This window comes from Arvicanthis niloticus, chromosome 11, assembly GCF_011762505.2.
Source record: "Arvicanthis niloticus isolate mArvNil1 chromosome 11, mArvNil1.pat.X, whole genome shotgun sequence".
In the NCBI taxonomy this organism is placed as follows: Eukaryota; Metazoa; Chordata; class Mammalia; order Rodentia; family Muridae; genus Arvicanthis; species Arvicanthis niloticus.
Genome location: NC_047668.1, coordinates 56,603,006 through 56,623,694, shown reverse-complemented (window position 1 = coordinate 56,623,694; position 20,689 = coordinate 56,603,006). Strand labels below are relative to the sequence as shown.

The following is a 20,689-nucleotide window of genomic DNA, read 5'->3' as shown; positions in this document are numbered from 1 at the left end:
CTCTGCAAGGCTGATCATTGCCCAGACCATCCCACCAACCACGCGGGCTCGGTACAAATGAGACTCTAATGCTTAGATTATCCAAAGGCTTATATATTTAGTAATGACCAATAATAACAAGATACCCTTACAATCAGAGGTATAACCCAATACCCAACCTAGATATACCAACTAGGTTTGACTGCTACAGACAATCGAACATCAGCCTCCATGTCCCCTTCTCTTGTTCTGTCTCTCCCTTAGCTCCTCCTCTTCCTTCTCCTCGTTACTCCTCCTCTTCTCCTTCCTCCTCCTCTTCCTCTCCTTCCTCCTCCCACTTTAGCTCCTCCTACACTAATTCTTTTTAATGTCTTAGATTTATTTTATGTGTTTGAGTTTTGCTTGCACGTATACACATACACATACACACATACACACACACACACACACACACACACACACACACACAAACACCATCTGAATGCACCATACCCTTGGAGATCAGAAGAGGGCATGAGAGGTGAGAGGAGGGTATAAAATCCCCGGGGACTACAGTAACATTCTGAGCTGAGTGAGTGCTAGGAATTCAACTTGGGCACTCTGGAGAAGTAGCTAGTGCTCTAACTATTGAGACATCCTTCCAGTCCATACAACTGTTTCTGCACATGGAACTTTTTTATTTTTCATCATGAAAATAATTTGACAATTCTTTTTTAAATATCATTACTGTAAAAGTTTTATTTTTAACTGAAACTCATTAAGATCTTTTAATTAAACTTTTTCCATACACTATATTCTGATCATATTCTTTCCTCTTCTCAATCCCTCCCAAATCTTCCCTATCTCCTTACCCACCCAACTTTATGTTCTTTCTCTTTTTTAAAAAAGAAGAAAAGAAAAAGCAAAGAAACCAATAAAACACAAACAAGAATCAACAGTCAAAAGACCAATAAAATTTTTTTTAAAAATGTCATGTCCATTATTTTTAATGTAGTAGTTTATAAATCCTTTGAGAATTTCATCCATTGTGATAATTACACTCCTCACTACTCCCCCAATTTGTCCATTATTTATATTAAAAAACAACACAAGCATATGCATATTGTGGTCATTATGAGCAGTTAATGATTTCTGGGGGAGAGTCATCTTCAGTACTATGGTCACTGTTAGTTACCATGTAAACTACAGTCATGCTCATACAAGCAGCCCCAGTTAAACTCAATGAGTTAACAAAAAGAAGGAGCATGGCAGGACCCAGGTAAGAGTGCATACATAATGAGGAGCAAATATGATCAAAAAACTTTACGTACATGTATAAAATTATCAAAAAATAAAAATTTTAAAGAAAAACATTATCATCTGTAATTGACTACTGTTTTTAAAAATATTTTATGAAAAATTTTGCTTCATATAGTACACTTTTTTCTCAATTTTACACAAACTTATATTCTCCTTTTAGACTATAATGTGATATTTTCTCAAATGACTACAATGCTTCATAATATAGTTCATTGTTTTATTTAATAACATGGCCTCACAACGTAGCTCTTGGCTGGCCCCAAACTTGTTACCTCCTAAATCAGCCTCCTACTGCTGGGATTACAGGTGTGCATCACCGAGCCTGGCAATATTCAGTTTCCACTAATTACTGCATTACTTAAGCTGTCATATTTATTTAATTCACTATTTGATAATGGATGTTAAAGCATAGTGTTATTGTTACAATCTTACTGCACCTAACCTTTTCCATTTTAGGACTCAGTCTTAGAACTTACTTAAAATTCAAGTCAATAGTTTTATATTTGCTTATTATTCACTATATATTGATCATTAAAATGATCTCCTAATTGATTTCTAAAATGCTATATACAACTTAATATTAATTAAACTTGTTTAAATACTTTCAAATGACCCCAAGTTTTAGCTATTAGATACTATTCATGAGATCTGATCACACAGTACATGTCACCTTCTCTCCTTACCAAGTGCACAGCCCCCTCCTCAGTGTCCCAAACACTCTCCACTCTCCCCGTTTACTTCCCCTCCTCATCCTGACCTTCCATCAGCTTCCTTAAGCCTCACTTTGCACTTCCCCCAGAACAGATCCTAGACTTATTTATATCCCTAAGAGAAACTAATTCTAAGGCATGCCTCTAGCATGACATCATCAATAAAAATTCAAACAAACAGAGAAAAGTTTAAAACACGGTGTATTTTAAAATAACTTTGATTATGGTAGGTAGACTTTCAGACCAAGGTTTAATAAAAATTTTCTAAAACCTTTTCAATTTAATTTCTCTTTACTGTTACAAAAGCTTTGCTTTTAATAATTATAAAAATAATTTAAAAAAACAAAGGAACCTTTATTTTTGTTTAAAATGTTCACATCTAGGTTTGTAATGTAAACTGAAAAATCAAATATTTAACTTTGTAGTAGCGTCAGAATGAAACATTTGACAACTAACGACAAGGTAAATATTCAAAGAGAAATATTAAGGTATTTCCTGCAAATTCCTGACAAGTCTAAGCTCTAATGAAACTGAATACATAAGAACAAGCAGAATGGAATATTACTTGTACATCAAAGCAACAGTTCCAAACTGTTCCTAATTAATTGTATTACTTACGTAATAGATGGATCCACTTGTTTGTAAGCATGGGCAGCACAAGACCCACAGTACGTGTATCCTGCATGGCTACAAAGAAAACAGTTTTAAATTTAATCCCCAGGTTCAAAATCAAGAGAGTCTAAAGAAAATAAAACCTTAGAAAAAAATGTAACAACTGTTATACATAAAACATAATTGAATATATAAGTTAAAAAGCAATGTAATTAATGATGCAACCTCTAGAAGGTAATAAAGAACACACAACTGTTCCATACTACATTCCATTTATAAGCTTTTAAAATATTTTCCAGTTGTTAGTTATGTAGCTCAGCATGTGTACAGTCTTGGGTTTAATCCCCAGCACAAATGGGAGTAGGGAAAATGAGAGCTAGTTTGGTTCTAAATAAGAAAGAATAACATTTGGAGATATTCAATGTTCAAAGCTTAAGTTGCTAATTTCTGATATTATATAATCTGATCAGATATAATCTGATATTATGATATTATAGAAGACTGAAATTGGCATTCCACTATATTAATAGTACCAACCCAAATATCCTACAATGATCATAGTCCTCTGTCTTTAGCAGTAAAGAAACTGACTTGGTTTTTTGTGTATTGTGGCTCTCGTTTTCTTTCATGATCTTTCTCTTTTCACTCTCTGGCTTCAACATTCAGTCAATTTTCTTATCACTTACAGAACAGCTTTGTTCTCTGATTATTTTTCTTTCTTGACTCATTTTTGCTACATGAGTCTAAACTCACATTTTTTAGACAATGCTACATCACTGGTGGACAGTAGATCCACTATGGGGTAAATGTTTTAACAACTAATTCTAAAGAAAATAAAAACTATGCACATTCATACGTATATAAGCTTTTATACAATGAAGTATCACAATTTATGAATGATAAAATATGTAATACTCTATTATAAATTCTATGTAGCCTACTGATTTTTAAGTTCTATGACACTATTTGCTGAACTCCTGTAAACAAGGTATGACTGCAATAATAAAGAATTGAGGACTGGGCATGATGACATATGCCATGAATCACAGCACTACAGAGGCAGAGGCAAGCAGATCTCGAGTTAAAAGTCAGCCTGGTTACATGGTGAAATCTAGGCTACCCAGATCCTGCCTCAGAAAGACCAAAGCAAACAAAACAAAAATAATGAACAAGTCCAGTAGTCTCACACCTGAAACCAATATATCACAAGACATGTCTTCATGCCTGTTTGCACTGCAGGACTATTCACAAAACCAAACAAAGTGTTCATCGACAGGTAAATCTATAAAAAAAAATTAATATACACAAATACATAAACATATCCTCCTTTAAAAGACGAAAGGAACAAGGGCTAGGAGATAGATAGCTCAATGGGTGAAGCTCATGTGTCAAACTGTAATCCCTTGAATAGCAATGCCCAGAGCCCATGCAAAGCCAGATACAGTAGCACACGTAATCCCAGTTATCCACAAGCAAGTTTGGAGGTGGATACAGAAGAATCCCAGGAGCCCAGAAGAGCTGTTCAAGTATAAACAACAGCATATAAAGAAGACCCCATCACACCCATAGAACCAGCCTGTAGGCATGCTGTGAGATGGTTTCTTTGTTAATGACTGACATGGGAGGGTCCCTAGGTTGTATAAGAAAGCAAGCTAGTGAATAGCATTCATGAGCCCCTGCTTTGAGTTCCTGCCCTGACTTTGCTCAGTAATGGGCTTTGATTTAGAAGTGCAAGACAAAACAAACCTTTTCCTCCCTAAGTTGTTTTTGGTCACTGTTTTATGATAGCAACGGAAAAATCAAACTAGGACACCATCCCACAACACACAAAGAATTTTGCAAAACCACAGAACTCAAAAACTGTAGAAGCATAGTTACGGGGAAACAATAACCAGAATGCCAAGGCTTCAGTCAAAGGATTATGTGGTAAATATAGCAACAGTTGAACACTATGTGTTTCAATTTCACTTAAGGCTAGATATTCAATGTTATCACTACAGATGCCAAACTTTTTAAGTGATGGATGGATGAATGGATGGCTTGTTCATCTCATGTTACATTCAAAACTGTAACATCACCCTGTACCCCACCACAAGTATCAGTTGTCAACTTAGAAAAATGAGTGGAATAATGAAAACATATGCATGAAGCTCAGTTGTTACCAACAACTTTACTAATTTTGATGATCAGATAATAGTTTTCCCATTATTAAAAAAAAAAAAAAAAAACTGTTGTGGGCTAGAAATGTAGCTTGGTGGTTAAGAGAGCTTGCTGCTCTTCTAGGGCTGGAGTCTGGTTCCTAGCACCTACATGGTGGCTCACAACCACCTGTAACTCTAGTTACAGAGGATCCGAGATATTCTTCTGACCTCTGAGAACATGGGTTTGATCCCAGTAACACATTTTTTCAAAAGATGACATAAAATAAAATAAATAAAAAGTATACAAGGAGATATTAATTAGTATTCTATAAAATAAAGTTCAAGGGATCGAGAAACTTTCATGCTACTGTTTTTGTAAGTGGTAGGTGGAGTCTGATATCAAGTTATAAATAGAGTATTTGGCATATAAAATGCTTAGCAGTATAATACTTACATAACCAAACATTAACCTAAGTGTGTTCTCGTTCTCTCTCTCTCTCTCTCTCTCTCTCTCTCTCTCTCTCTCTCTCTCTCTGTCTCTGTGTGTGTTGGTGTGTGTTGGTGTTACATGTACATGTATATACATGTGCATGTAGAGGCCAGAGGTCAGCCATCTACCTCAACCAATCCATATTTTTTTTAAGATGTATTTGTTCATTTTATGTTGTGTATGCTCACAAAGGCCAGAAAAGGGCATTGCATCCCTCAGAACTAGAATCAGAGGCAAATGTAAGGTGCCCAACCCAGGCAAGGAGCACTAAACTCAGCAAGAGAAGTAAACAATCCTAAAGCCAAGGCAGCTCTCCAGCCCAACACTTAACCTTTAGTCTGATATACACTCATTTCTATTAATAATAAAGATAATGAAGATTGTCAAAAAACGTCTAAAACTTACGGTGCAATAATGGCTCTAGCAGGTCTTTTCGTAGACTGGACTTGTGAAAGCCAACCTTCTAGCTGGGCATTCAGCTGAGGTCCTGTGAAAAGACAAGTAGAAAACAAGAGTCAGCAAAGCGCCACATTACAGATAACCAAATGCGTTGCATAGTCTTCATTGAACCTATACAGCATTAAAATAACTTATTGGGCAACAGAATCATCAGTCTGAATGTTTAAAGTTTCAATTTATCAAGCTGTAGGTCATTACTGAGCCATATGATAGGCCTGAATATTGACAAAGTAAAATTTGTTTTTATCCATCTACTTCTTAGAAGTGTCTTCATACAGATCAACAATTTACAATCTGAGGTAACATCTAAACAAAACACAACAGGAAGAAGAATACTCTAAGTAAAAGAAGAAAGTGTAATTAAGTGTACTGTGTTTTCACAGCACAAACACTTGGTCACTGAAATGGCATCCATGTAGATAAGAACTCCCACATTCAGTGATCCACACCCATCCATTCCACCACTTTACTTCCCCATCAAATTAATTATCTAACAACTCCATGACCACAAGAAGTTCAATTTATAATAACTCACTCTCTTCACATCCTACCTTTCTATTTTATATTTTACTCATCTAAGAATTCACTGACTTGAACAAATCTCAAGACTTTTTCCACATCCTTCAACTGCCTTGTTCACTTCTTGCCTTGCCCAAGGTGAAATCGAACCAGCACTGTAATCATTCTCCTTCATGTGGCCTCATTGTTCATTTTTCTCTCATTCCATCAATAGTTTAAAGTCAACTTTTCACTTAACACAGTACTTCTTCTATCTGAACAACTGAATGAAGCTAGAGACATTGCTCATTATACCAGTGTTAGGACCTGAGCAGGAATTCCCCAGAACCATGTAAGAAAGTAGAAGCACAACTTGTCTGTAATCCCGATGCAACCTGGTAGGTAACAAAAAAGCCATTTCTCTGACCCGCTTTAAAGCAACTGTGGCTACCCTTATTTCCTTCCCATTATCTAGTCATTCCCTCTTTTTAATTTTTCTTACTAGATATACTCATTTTCTTTAAGGTGTGTTTTGTCTGCACATATGCACGTATACAACACATGAATGTTTGGGGCCTGCAGAGGTAAGAAGAAGACATGGATTCCCTTGAATTGGAGTTGCAGATGGTTGTGAGCCACTATGTAATTGCTAGGAACCCAGGTCCTCTTCAAGAGGAGAAAGTGCTCTTAACCTCTGAACCATCTCCCCAGCCTTTTTAAACTTTGAAAAGACCAGTCTTACATATACTAGATCTGAATTCTGAATTAGGCAATAACAACAAAATAACTGAGTTTTCTTCCCAGGCACAAGTTACTAATATTCAGAGAACTACTACCATCAGTCTTTAAAAAGGTAAATCAATTTCAACGTCAACCCCATTATACTGCATTATGCTGCTCTTTTCAAGTATCTTGTGTTAAGATTTTTACATGTCCTACATTAAACCTTGTAAATTAACAGGACATGGCTGGTTTTCCTTTTACAGAATCCTAATTCTTCTTCCTGAAATAGTCCAGAGATGGTCCACACACCAATATTGCCTGACTTGTTCACTTCAGAAAAACTTGTGGATGCTCCAGATACCCAGAGATCAGCACAACCTCTGGGGATAATGCTAAAAATTTAACAAGCTCTCCAGGTGACTCTAACAGACATTGAAATGTGAAACATTCTGCCAAGGAGTTCACTTCCACAAGCTATAATGATTTCTCCTAAGATACCTAGATGATTTATAGCTAAAATTTTTATCATAAATCATAAAGTAAATCTATAGATTAACAATAAGTGAGAACATCAACTTTACCTCCAGTCTACTTTAAGTCTGAAGTGACGGGTACTACTTAAGATTTACAAATTCACTTATTCTTTTTCTCCCTTTCTAAGAAACAGTCTCACTATATAGCCCTGGCTGGCCTGTTTTAAAAAAAAAAAAAAAAAAAAAAAAAAAAAAAGAGTAAAATAATAGTAAGAAGCAGAAAGAGGAAGAGGAGAAAGAAAAAAGGAAGGGGGAAGAAGAGGAGGAGGAAACAACAGAACGTGGTCCAGGAATGGAGTGCTGTGAGGATTCTGAGTGCTTGTGAAAACACTCCAGCAAAACGAGAGTCTTGTGACCTCAGTTTCTTCAAACCAAAAAATTGTTCTTTGAATGTTTGTGTTCCTCACAGATGTAGCAGATAGGAGTGAGTTTACTTCAGATTTCTCATTATTACTTGTTGCTGCTATTCAATTAAATGTTTAAACTATCCTTTATATGCCTCTATGGAAAAACATGTTTTGCCACATGCAGCTTGTCCTTGTGATTATGTACAGCTCGAACTCATGAGAACTTTACTCAGGTGGTTTTTCTTAACCCTCAGAGTATTAATTACCTGATGCTTTGAGTAAATTTGGCTATTGCATGAGACTTATTCTGTCCTCACTTATTGGCTCCATTCTCCCTGGTACCAGCACCTCTAGAGTGCTGACAGAAGACTAGTTAAATAATGATAACTAGATAAATAAACTCCTTAGATAAACAATGATGTTGCAGATATTACCTATGCAAAGTTTGTTCTAAGATGAAGACTTTGGGACTGGAGTGACAGCTTATCAGTTAAGAAGCTGGCTACTCTTCCAAGGACCTGGATTTGGTTCCCAATACCCACAAAAAAGCTAAAAACTGTAACACACCAGTCCCAAGAAACCCAACACTTCTTCCAGTTTCATGGTACTGCACTCACGTAGTACACAGGCACACATGCAGGCGAAATAGCCATACCATAGTACGAAATAAAAAGTAAATTTTGCCAGGCAATGGTGGCGCATGCCTTTACTCCCAGCACTTGAGAGGCAGAAGCAGGCGAATTTCTGAGTTCAAGGCCAGAACTGTAGACCTGGTCTACAGAGTGAGTTCCAGGACAGCCAGGACTACACAGAGAAACCCTGTCTCAGAAAAAACTCGGAAAACCAATAAAATGAAATGAAATGGTCAGGAAAATGGTGGAGTGGTCGATGGACAAATGATGGCAGCAAACGTTAAAATAGATCAAGAGACTGCACACTGTAGCATGTGTCTACAATCCTATCACAAAGAAGCCTAAGCAAAACAACTGTAGATTCAAGGCCAGCTTAGAGGACATAGAAAGACACTGCCCCAGAGAGGAGGGGAGGGAGGGAGGGAGAGAAAGCAAAGTGTGTAAGGTCAGACACTTGGACACAGAAGCAAGGTGTGCCAATGAGGGAAGGAAAATAGTGTAGGAGTCTTGGGCGAGAGAAACTAAGTCCAGATAACTTTATTAAAAGCCTTATAAAATTAGCATATAGAAAAAAAGTAGGCAAAGAGACAAGCTGGAAAGCAACCTCATACAGAAACAATAACTGGAACTGCCCAATGGTAAACTTGAGAGGTACTCCAGTGTCCAGTGGTCTCTGCTTCAGCTACAAATAAATGTGTGGCTGTGCTCAATTCCTTGTTCATAAACAAAAGAACCTGGACGCCTCTAGAATGTGTACCTGGATTATCAGGTGTGTAAACAAATAAAAAACACAGCAATTCAAGAGAGAGAGGAAAGTACAAGGAAGGCAAAAGTAGGAGATCTTCAAAATCAGGAACAGCAGCTAAATGTCAAGGCACATGCCTTACATGGCGCTGCACTCGAGAGGCAGATGCACATCTCTGAGTTTGAGGTCAGCCTGGTCTACAAAGTGAGTTCCAGGACCAAAACCACAACAAAAACAACTACATATATACATACACACGAGCACTCAAAACTATGTAATGAATATAAACCAACACAGAAAAAGCACTCATCAGTAGATTCTGTGGTTATGAAAAAAAAATCAGCTAAGCTTGCATCGATCAAAAGCTCTGTGTGCAAATATTTACAGACATATGGGTTGGCAGAAAAAAAAAAGCAAATGAAAACTACTCTAACTTGATGACTTCAAAAACTTCAGGTAAACTTAAGGTATTAACCTTAACAGATGAAATACAACCTTGTTCATTAGCAATCACATTTCACTTTTCACAGTGAAGCTATCTGCTAATATCATGTGAAAACCAACATTCAAAGATTTAATGTTCCTAAAATTGTATCTAGAGAGACAGCAAATAATCTAAATCTAAAACTGCATTATTTTTGTACCAACATAATTACATCAATGTAGAGAGACAGTTGAGCACTCCTATGGTTACAAAATTAAATATGGGGCTAGAGAGATAGTTCAGCTGTTAAGAGCACTGTTACTCTTGAAGAGGGCCTGGGTTTGACTCCTAGAACCCACATCATGGCTCACAGCCATCCATAACTCCAGTTCTAGGGGATCTGATGCCCTCCTCTCATCTCTGCAGGCACCAAGCACACATTTGGTACACATACATATATACACGCAGGCATAAAATAAAAATTTAAAAATCCAATTTTAAAAAGGTTAAATATACAAAATAATTTTTATTTCTATCTAGTAGTAGCAAATATCTGAATAAAAATTTAAAACTTACCTAAATATCCTCAAATAACACAATTTTAAAATTTTTAGTGAGAGTGAGAATGTGTAGGGTTTTTTTATTGGCAACTTAGATTCAAGTGCTTTATTTTTAAAATTCTAAAGTTTGAACACAAGACAGCCTAGTTTAGATGAGTCTCCATGCTGAATGCACTTCCGTGGAGCTCAGTCTCTGGCTGATAAACAGTTTCTAATACCCCTGTGCATGCCTACGTTCTGATCTGTGGGTGGTGAGCTGACCACCCACCAGTGTCTGCTGGTAACACCCCTTTTGCCTTGGTAAGCCACTTCACCAGCTTCAAAACATGAAATTTTTAAAGATAAATTTTAGATATAATCATTCATTACCATACTTGGGAGTGGGAACCACTTAATAAAATTCACTGTCCATTCTTATTCAAATTCTTTTAAGAAAAGGGACTTCCTAAATAAGGTAAACACATGTGACAAATCTATAGCTACCACATTTAATGGTGATGACCTAAATTCTATTATTCTAAGATCAAACAAGGATGCCTGTTCAACACCTCAGCTCATCTATTCATTTGTAAGCAAATGGATCTGTTTAGAGATTTTTTTTAAAAGTTCATTTTTTAATGATAAGAAGTTTGTACAATTTTTCTCTACATATTCACTTTAAGTGTGCATTACAGGCTAATAATCCTATAGTTAGCTCTACAGTACTCAGGCCAGTATTTCATGCTAAGGAAAGTATAATTAAAAACACCAGCATTGATTTTGGTAGCAGTTTTCATCTGTGGACATCAAAGCAACTTTTAAATATATTAATTACGGCCTTTCTAAACTATCCTGTTTACTATTAGCAGAATACAAGCATGAACATGATTCTACTATAACAAAATTATAAAGTTTATACAGAGTATAAATTTAAATTGTAAAAGTCCATACATAATTAAAGACTATTTTGTATGAAGTTCTGAAGGGAATCCACCTTTCCCTGAATACTATATAGTTAGTAAAACTATTAAACCATTACTAGTGGGCTGGAGATGGCTCAGTTGTTAGAACTTGTTTGCTCTTGCCAACACCAATACACATAAAATAAACCTAAAAAAAGATTACGACCAGTAATAATTTTAAGTTCTTTATTTTTATACTGTTTGAGTTTCTTGTTTGTTCTTTTTGCTTTTTGTTTTTGTTTGTTTATTCCCTTGGCTGTCCTGGAACTTGCTCTGTAAGACCAGGATGGTCTCATCTACCTGCCCCTGCCTCCTAGTGCTAAGATCAACAGGTACACTCCCCACCACCCAGCCCTATCTTCACACTGTTGATACAACAATTTCTGGTGTTCATTTTTCTTCAAATAAAGAAAGACACTAAGGATAGGCAATTGGACTCCTTAATTAGTAGCTGCTGTACTCTCCCTTGCTACTCTGTCTTGGGGAGAAAAAAAAAAAAAAAAAAGACTATCAGACTAACAGCCAGCTGGACTACTCTTTTGCCAGCACCAGCCATCCTGAACATTCCATGGATATCTTGAGACAACTATGCAAAGACTGCAGCTGACTGCCTTGGCTCCTGAAGACAAAGCCCCAGCCAAAAGTGTGTGAAAACAGTTTGCACCAAATTTTTTCTCTCACAGTCCTGAGTGAAATGTAAATGACCTTGAAATCATTTCCACTTTGGCCAAAGGGAAGCACTTTTCCCTCATAGAGGTGATTGGTCCAACTCAGTGACTATGATGAGTGCTAAGAGATAATGCTAAAAATTAGCTCAAACAAGTATGGATGTGCTGACTCAAAACAAATGGCTATGATGGGTCCAAAGGGGGCTTCTGGGGCTATATAAAGCTGGTCAGCCAGCTAGGAGACACTTTCCTTTGTTGCTTCTCCTAAAACTGCAGCATTAGGCGCAATAAAATGCTTCTCTAAATGGTCTTTCTTGCCTACTTTCAGTAATGTGTCTGAACTGGTCATCATCGGGAGGTGGGAGAGGGAGAGCAGCGGTGGCAGTGGCAACAGCAGCAGCAGGAACAGCAGTGAGCAGAAACAGCAGAATGGCAGTGGGCTGACAACCGAAGTCTGACAGATGAAGAGGCATAAACAGGTCAAGAAACAACTGTAGTCCTGCATAGTGGCAGTCCTGGCCTGTGCTCTTGATTTCTGGGCATCTTGCTCCCTCACCCCCCACCCCCCACCCCCTACCCCAGGCCTGAATTCATATTAAACTCACTCCCAAATATCCCAGCATGCACCAGAGTGGGGGCAGGGGAACACCATGGACACACAGCTGCCTGACAACTTTAGAAGTAACTGAACAAACAGTTCAAATGGACAAGAAAGGAAGAAGAGAAGCAGAAAGAGAGAGCATACGTGACAAGAGAAAGTGGATCATAAGAAGGATAAAAGGTGTGCAGAAGTAACGAACAGATACTGCAGGTGAGCAGATTTCCAGAGCTGTAATAAGTCTTCATTGCCCATGCTGAAGGGTTGTACCAACAACCACTGAAGAGTTAAGGCCTACACAGGGACTGTAACATTTACAGAGCTAAGGATTTCAATACCCAGAAACTGGAGGACTAGAACTCTAAAAAGGTACCTTCTTGCTTCTGCTACCTTACTGGCAAAGCTTGCAGTTGCTAAACACCAATGCAAAAAAAGCTGCTTAGAGACCAGCATTTGAAGAGTCTCCCCCTTTCCTACACACAACTTCTATCTGGGTAGAACAAAATACTCCTCAGCCAGGTACTGGTGACAACTTTCTTATAAAAAGAAAGACTGGTAATATAGATAATGTCTGTGCTCAGCATACACAAGATCCTGGATTCAATTCCCCAGCACCAAAAAATTCAACAATTAAGCAACAATCATAACTAACTACTCAGGTATGAATGCTCAAACTTGTAACACTGGTACTTAAAAGCTGACACAGGCCGGGCGGTGGTGGCGCACGCCTTTAGTCCCAGCACTTGGGAGGCAGAGGCAGGCGGATTTCTGAGTTCGAGGCCAGCCTGGTCTACCAAGTGAGTTCCAGGACAGCCAAAGGCTACACAGAGAAACCCTGTCTCAAAAAACCAAAAAAAAAAAAAAAAAAAAAAAAAAAAAAAAAAAAAAAAAGCTGACACAGAAAGAGTGCCCAAAATTGAAGGTCAGCCTGGGGTACAACAAGACAACAAAACTACAGGGGGTTGGGACAGTAAAATCTCAAAACAAAGGGCTGGAGAGTGGTTTAAAGTGCTTGCTCTTCCTACAGACAACTAGAGCTGAGTTCTCAACACCCAGGTAAATGGCTCACAACTACCAGAAGACCCAATGTCCTCTTCTGGCCTCAACAAGCACCAACATTCATATGCACATACCCTCCCACAGACACATACTTGAAAATAAGTTTCCTTTTTAATCTTCTCAATTTAAACTTCATTAACTGTCATACAGAAAAATTCAAAAAAGGTCCATTTTTTAAATTCTATTAAGTAAAAAGTAGGCTATTGCACAAAGCATCAAATACAAAAACAAGCACAGTATTTTTTTTTCAACTAATTTACATAGCTCTGGCATTCAATTCAAACCTGCAAAGTGGAGTGGGGCAGACTACAAAGCCAGGGGGAAACCAGAGGCAAACTATAAGATCTCTAGGAGGCTAATGCAATCAAAACCCACCCAAAGTGCCTGGGACCAGGTCTAACAAGACTACTGCTACTCTTACCATGAACATATGCCATGGCATATCTAGAAAACTTCACAAAAGAAGAGACATGAGAGTAATTCCTATTCTTGGGAAAACTTCTACCCTTTCCTAGAATTCCACACCCCACAATTCTCATTAACCCTAAGTAAATGCACACTACCATTTAAGCCATAATGAGCTAAGTCAACTCCCAAGGATGGAACTCTGGTCAAGGTGTCTCACCAACAAAGAAACAAGAATTTCAATACAATTAACAACTGCTTATAGCCTTTCTCCCTTTTCAGTTACAAAACTTAAATGTCTAACTTAAAAGAAATTTTAAGTTAGATATTAAAGGAATAATACACACATCCCTGCGCAACCCTAGTGGCCTCTGGTTTTACCATATCATATTATGATTTTTCTTACGGCATCTCCAGAGCCACCTTTTAAACTTGTTTTTAAAAAGAAAAAAGAGGCCAGTGAGATGACTCTGTAGGAAAAGGTTCATGTCATCAAGCCTGACAACCTAGTCCACTCCTAGGACCCATGTGGTTAAAACGAGAATCAACTTCTACAAGATGTCCTCTGATCTCTAAATACACACCATGGCATGCAAAAACCCACACACATACATACATATAAATAAACAAATGTCATTTTAAAAATGGAATGGAAGACAGACTCTGATTTCTCCACTGAGATTGGACAAAAGGGAGCCTTAAAAAAGGCAAGAGCTCAAAACTGACCTGACTCAGAACAGGCTGGAAAGATGTCTCAGTGGTTTAAAGCATTTTCTATTCTTGCAGAGGGCCTGGGTTTAGTTCCCAGCACCCGTTGCTGATAGCTCACAGCCAGTAAATCCAGTTCCAGAGGATCCAATGCCCTCTTCAGGCCTCTGTGGGAACTGCACACATGATAAACTTAAATATATACAAGCAAAATACTCATAACAACATTTTTATGATTAAAATAATAATAATAATAATAACCAGTCTCAATAAAGACTGTACTTCAGTCTCCATCCAGTTCCTGCCTAAGGCCCTTAAAAGGCCAGTGGGGGGGGGGAGGGGGGTGCAGCACATTGGTATTCTTCTCTTGAAACTTCTCCCAGAATGAGGGTTTCTTTCTCCTTTTTCCTGAATAAATCTACATTGCTCAGCTCACTCCTTGTTCAAATTTCCTTGTCCAAATTCTTCTTGACCATGACTTGAATTTGGAAGCGCAGGGTGGTTTAGGCAGCCATTGATCACCAAGCACTCTAGCTCCAAGTTAAGCTAAAAGGTCTGTCATTTTTTACTAGATAGATAGATAGATAGATAGATAGATAGATAGGCCGGCCGATTTCCCAGATTCTGTCTTAGGAAGTATTATCACATTTAGAATATCTTTCTGAGCACCTCTTTCTCCTTAACCATCATACACAAGACTATATCTTAAAATCTTTTAATAAAATCTCCAACTCTATTTCATTATACTGATGAGTCCTGAAATTCTTTTTAGCATTAAAGCCAAAATTCAGTTTTATAAACTGAGGTCCCAAAGTATTAAGGAGCTTCTCAAGCTGAGAAAGGTAACAGCATGGGGTTGTATCTCTGCCCTCTTGTATTTAACAAATTAACAAAAACACCCATTTCCTCAAAGTTATATATCTAAAAAAAAAAAAATTACAACTATACCATGTTAAACAATGTCAGTATGATTCTGAACTGTGTTTGGTACACCCACTAACATAACAATGACTATGAGGTAAGCAATCCAGGTTCCAATCCTTGCCTACTAAGCAGATCAAAACTTCCAGGTTATAATAAATTATTCTATAATTCATTAAGAGGTAGAATTGCTAAGGTTGATATTGGAGGCAGGGGCATGCAGTAAAGTTACATTAAGGAAAAATTAGCTCCTTCTCATCAAGAGGATAAATCTCTCTAGCCTAAGTGAAGACCTAACATTCCAAGCTACTGAAAATTGTTAATCCAATGAGACAGTCAATCACCTGTCCAGCCCTCAGGAAGCAGAATCACCCCTGAAGAGGTAGACTTATCTTCAGCCTGATAAAAAGATGCGCAGAATAATTATAATCTTTACTGAGACATTGTACTTTTCCTTTCCAGAATTACTGCCCCCTAATGCAGTCCGAGTTTGCCTACCTTTCTAAACATGCAACTTTTCCTTTTTCTTTCTTCTGTCTTCAGCGAGTTTGTTAGTTTGTTTTAATTTTTATTAGTTCCTTGGCAATTTTGTAACAATGTAATTTGATCATATTCACCCCCTACACAACTCGACCCAGACTCAACTCTTCTCCCTTCCCCACTCACACAAATTTGTGGCTGTGTGGCTGGGGAGGGGGGTATGTCTATCTGTCTGTGTTTTACCTGTATGTATGTATGCAATGTGGGCCATGTGCTTGCTATGCCTACCAGAAGAGGATGTCTGATCCCTGGAAATGAAATTACAGATAGGAGTCATCATGCAGGTACTGGGACCAAACCTCAGCCCTCTGCAAGAAAGAACATCAGCTGCTGTTAACTACTGAGCCACCTTTCCAGCCCAGCATTCTGTCTTTTTCTTTTGGATGCTGGCCAGACTCCCAGTATGCTTTTTTTCTTTAAAAAAAAAAAAAACAAACAAACAAACAAACAACAACAACAACTTTGGGCTTCCTTACTCTTACTCTGAAGCTTCCCTCCCCACCATGGGGCTAATCTCCAGGAGAGCTGAACTCAAATACTATGTAGCCTTTTCTCTTCTCTATACACCTCTTCCAGACAGCTGCTGAGATTACAGCTTGCCTACCATGGTGTTTCTCTTTTAAACACTTATAAAACTGTCCTTAAGCTTCCTTTTGAATCTATTTTTAAATTATTTAATTAATGAGATTAAGAATCCAAAGATAGGACCCTGCCTTTCTGGCATCACTAGCACCCAGATGGGACTCTAGCTCAGGATCCTCTCCTTTCACTAGGAGTCTGCTTCTCTACTTGTTACTGGCACTTGAATAAACTTTAGCATGGCTTGACCTTTCAAAAATTCCTGCCTTTTAATTCAATCAGTAGAGAAAATGATCCTGTACCTCTAGATAGTATCAATATAAAATTGTAAGTATTATAATTGTGTACACACACATACACATATCCTTTCTAGATAATCCTGTGTCACTGTTACTAAAAACTGTCTAAGGTGAGTTAATTGAATTTTTACCTCATCCTAATCTTGTTTATCTTAGAAGTCAAAATGCCTTTAGGCCAGTTCTTTTTCAGGTAGACTGGTCACAGCTGCTTAGACTAAATCAAATACCTGAGTAACTGCCAGAACACTTCTAACTTCATTAAAACTCAATCTCCATGTTAAAAACACAGCAACCACTAGGAAAGAGAACAAGAGACAAGAAAGGAGTTGGCAACTGTACCCCTGGACATTTCCCAACCTTTCCAGGAGAAAAAAATAATAACATTCCTGCTGCTTATTAATCTATCCTTCCCCTTCATTTTTCACTCAGCATTTATTATCTTCTCAACCCACAAGAACAGAAAAAATTGATTTACAAATGTATCTCTCACTTCATGATCAAGAATATAAAACTCAAACTGCCTCCACAACTGGTACCCAATTATGTTCCTGATTCCACAATCCTAAGAGGGCAATAAAAGGATTCAGTTTGAAAGAAAGCTGTATTGGAAACTAAGAAATACCAACATGGCAGACAACAGGACATACATAAAAAGCAGGAAGAACTGGCTAAAAGTGAAAAATGACATAAGAACATTACCACTTAAAGACAATCTTATAAATTTCATGAGAATAAAAAACCCTGAAATAATCATTCTGATATAAAGGCTTGGAAATTGATTTCATAGTTTTACCATGAAAATATATCAAGGAATATTTACTGATTTTCAAAATTATTTATGAGACTTTGATTTTTTTCTTGTAAGTAGTAAAAAATCAGAATTGTGCAGGGTAATGGTGGTGCATGCCTTTAATCCCAACACTTGGGAGGCAGAGACTGTCCAATCTCTGTGCATCTGTGGACAAGAGGGTCTAGAGAGAGAGTTCAGGTCAGGCAGAGATACAAAGAGAAACCCTGTCTCAAAAAAAAAAAAAAAAAAAAAAAAAAAATCATAGTTGCTTGGACAACTCTGACAGGAAATGTACAAATGAGCCCAGTACATATTTGAACTGGAAGTGACAGCTAATTTTATATATAACTATCGTATCTAGTCTTTGATCAAACATTGTTCACTGTCCTGGAATTGGCTTTGTGGACCAGACTGGCCTCAAACTCAGAGATCCTCCTGCCTCTGCCTGTCTCCCAAATGCCGGGATTAAAGGTATGTGCCACATAATAATGGCCACAGGGCTACATAAAGAAACTGTCTCAAAAAAAAAAAGTATCAGCAAGGATATATATCCAAATCAGCTGTAACATAAATTACTCTTCCCATAACCCCCTTGAGAATCATACTGTAATTAATTGAAGGGATGTGTAGTAACTTACACAGAGTATGCTGAGAGGGAAGGTGTAGAGAAAAAGATTCAAATAACCATGGGCTAGAGAAATGGCTCAACAGTTAGAAACACTTAGTGCCCTCTCTGCCCCTTCTTAGCCCATTCACCTCCCAGACCCTTCCACCTGTTCGTGGCCAGTCTCCCCTCCCTCCCTTTCTCTATCTCTACTCTCTCAACTCCCCTCCCCATGCCCTAAATAAACTCTATTCCATAATAAGAGGGGGGGAAGGGAGGGAGGGAGAGAGGGAGGGAAAGAGGGGGAGCGGGGACCCACGTTTGGTTCCCAGCACCAACATGAGGTAGCTCACTAGCACTATCAGTAACTCCAGCTCAGGGAAAACAACACATTCACATGCATCCGCCCACACAGAGATACGCATAATTCATTTAAAAAATTTTAAATATGTGAAGGGGCAAAAAAAGCTGGTAACTACTACAATAGTTTTAGTCAGGTGTAGTAGAACACACCTTTAATGCCAGCACTTGGGAGGCAGAGGCAGTTCAAGCCCAGCCTCCTCTATACAGTGAATCCAGGACAGACAGAACTATGTAGAACAACCCTGTCTTTAAAAATAAAAAACTTTTTTTTAAAAGAGTTCTAAAAGACTAGGATTGTAGTTGAGTGGTAAAATGCTTGCTTGTGGGGTGGTATGAACTTGAAATGTCTCCCATAGACTGGAATACATGAACACTGTCCTCTAATTGATGGTGCTGTTTGGGAAACTTATGGGACACTTAGAAGTTGTAGCCTTGCTAAAGGAAGCACATGCCTAGGGGTGGGCTTTGAGAGTACACAGCCTCATCCTACTTCCTTTTCTTTCTCTCTGCTTCATATCTAATGTTGAAAATATGACATCTCAGCTTCCTTCTCCTGCTGCAATTTCAAACCCCACCATTATAAGTTCTCCCTCTGGACCTGTAAACTAAAATAAATTCTTTCTTTCATAAGTTGCTTTTGTTGGCAGTACTTTATGATAGCCAACAAAAAGTAACTACTACACCCAGCATGAACAAGGCCTAGATTCAATCTTTAACACTCAAGGAAGAAAACGCTGGGCACGATGACACACTTCTATAATGCCAGCTCTCAAGAAGCTGAGGCGGGAAGATTACTAAGAATTCAAGGCTCAAGGCCAGCCTGGATTGAATAGCAAAACTTGTCTGAAAAGAATAAGAAGGATTCTGGGTTTTGGTTTACTGATATTTTTGTTTGTTTCAATGATGAAGACTCAATCCTGTGTCTCACGTATACTGAGCAATATTCTCTACTGAAGCACACTCCTACCCTCTTCTTTCTTTTACTTCTTATTTCAAGAAAGTAAGAATTTTAAAGGTCAGAAGTCCCCAAAAGATATCTCTTAGGAATCCTCAAGACCCTTTCAGAAAGTATAACTTTCATAATAATACTAAATTTCCAACTTTTCCTATTGCTGAAACATTATTTGCAGCCTTCACTGGATTGGTATTTATCCTGATGCTTCCTCAACAACCCTGGAGGACATCGGAACTTCAGATGCCCTATTTAATAGCACTCACTACATCCATCACCTCCCCAACTTCAAGTAAAGTTTCATATGGGAAATATCCCTAATAAAGCTGTAGATATTGTGTAATACATTTCAATCCTTAGATATACAGCTTTTCATATTCTACACACTAAAACAGGAGATGGCTATCTCAAGGAAGGGCATGACTGTGAGCTGCAAGGGAACTAGCCACTTACAAACAAAACATGTTTCTTGAAGGAACAAATGACAAATGATGGTTACTTAATCTTGTGTATTTAGCAGTTATTTCCATGAAAATAAACAATGAACCTGTCACATCAAGGGAAAATCTGACAATGTTTATTGTTAAACTTTTGAAAATTTTTTTGTTAAAATTTTGAGCTTCTGAATTTTGCAAAACTGCTTCTACCGCTATGGGTTTAATAGCTTTCCAAGTTAAAAAAAAAAAAAAAAAGATGCTGAAGAAAATAGTATTAAAAAGAGTGATTCTTTGATAATGAACAATGAAATGTATAAACAATTAGGAGATCTTATAACTCAAGGAATAAATATTTTCCAAATGACTAATGCATGGTGTTTAAAGAAAATCCTGGACAGATGAAAGATTAGTTCAAAATATAAGGCACATCAACTGATCTTAATAAAAACTAAGTATTAAAGCTTCCCTATTGTGGCTTCAATTCTATACTGCAATTAATCCTTAAGTAACTACCTTTAGGGGTACAACCATTTAGACTGTGATGACAATTACACATGTATATTAAATGTTATGTAATAATATCAGTAGACAGGATTATATAATTAATTTTTAAAGGGGAACTACCATTTGTTGAGTTTCAGGGTGGCATAAAAAGACATGAGAAATTATCTGA

General features: G+C 37.6%; 1 protein-coding gene across 3 annotated transcripts in view; it reads right to left on the bottom strand.

Moving 5' to 3' along the window:
• Positions 1-20,689, bottom strand: part of Memo1 (mediator of cell motility 1) — an 85,393-nt gene that overhangs the window by 46,087 nt on the left and 18,617 nt on the right. For all 3 annotated transcript variants that reach the window (XM_034513859.2, XM_034513858.2, XM_076942235.1), the window contains 2 exons: positions 5,637-5,718; positions 2,607-2,675 (listed from right to left, as the gene is read on the bottom strand). In XM_034513859.2, the coding sequence (XP_034369750.1) occupies positions 2,607-2,675; positions 5,637-5,718 (151 nt within the window). The remainder of the gene's footprint in view (positions 1-2,606; positions 2,676-5,636; positions 5,719-20,689) is intronic.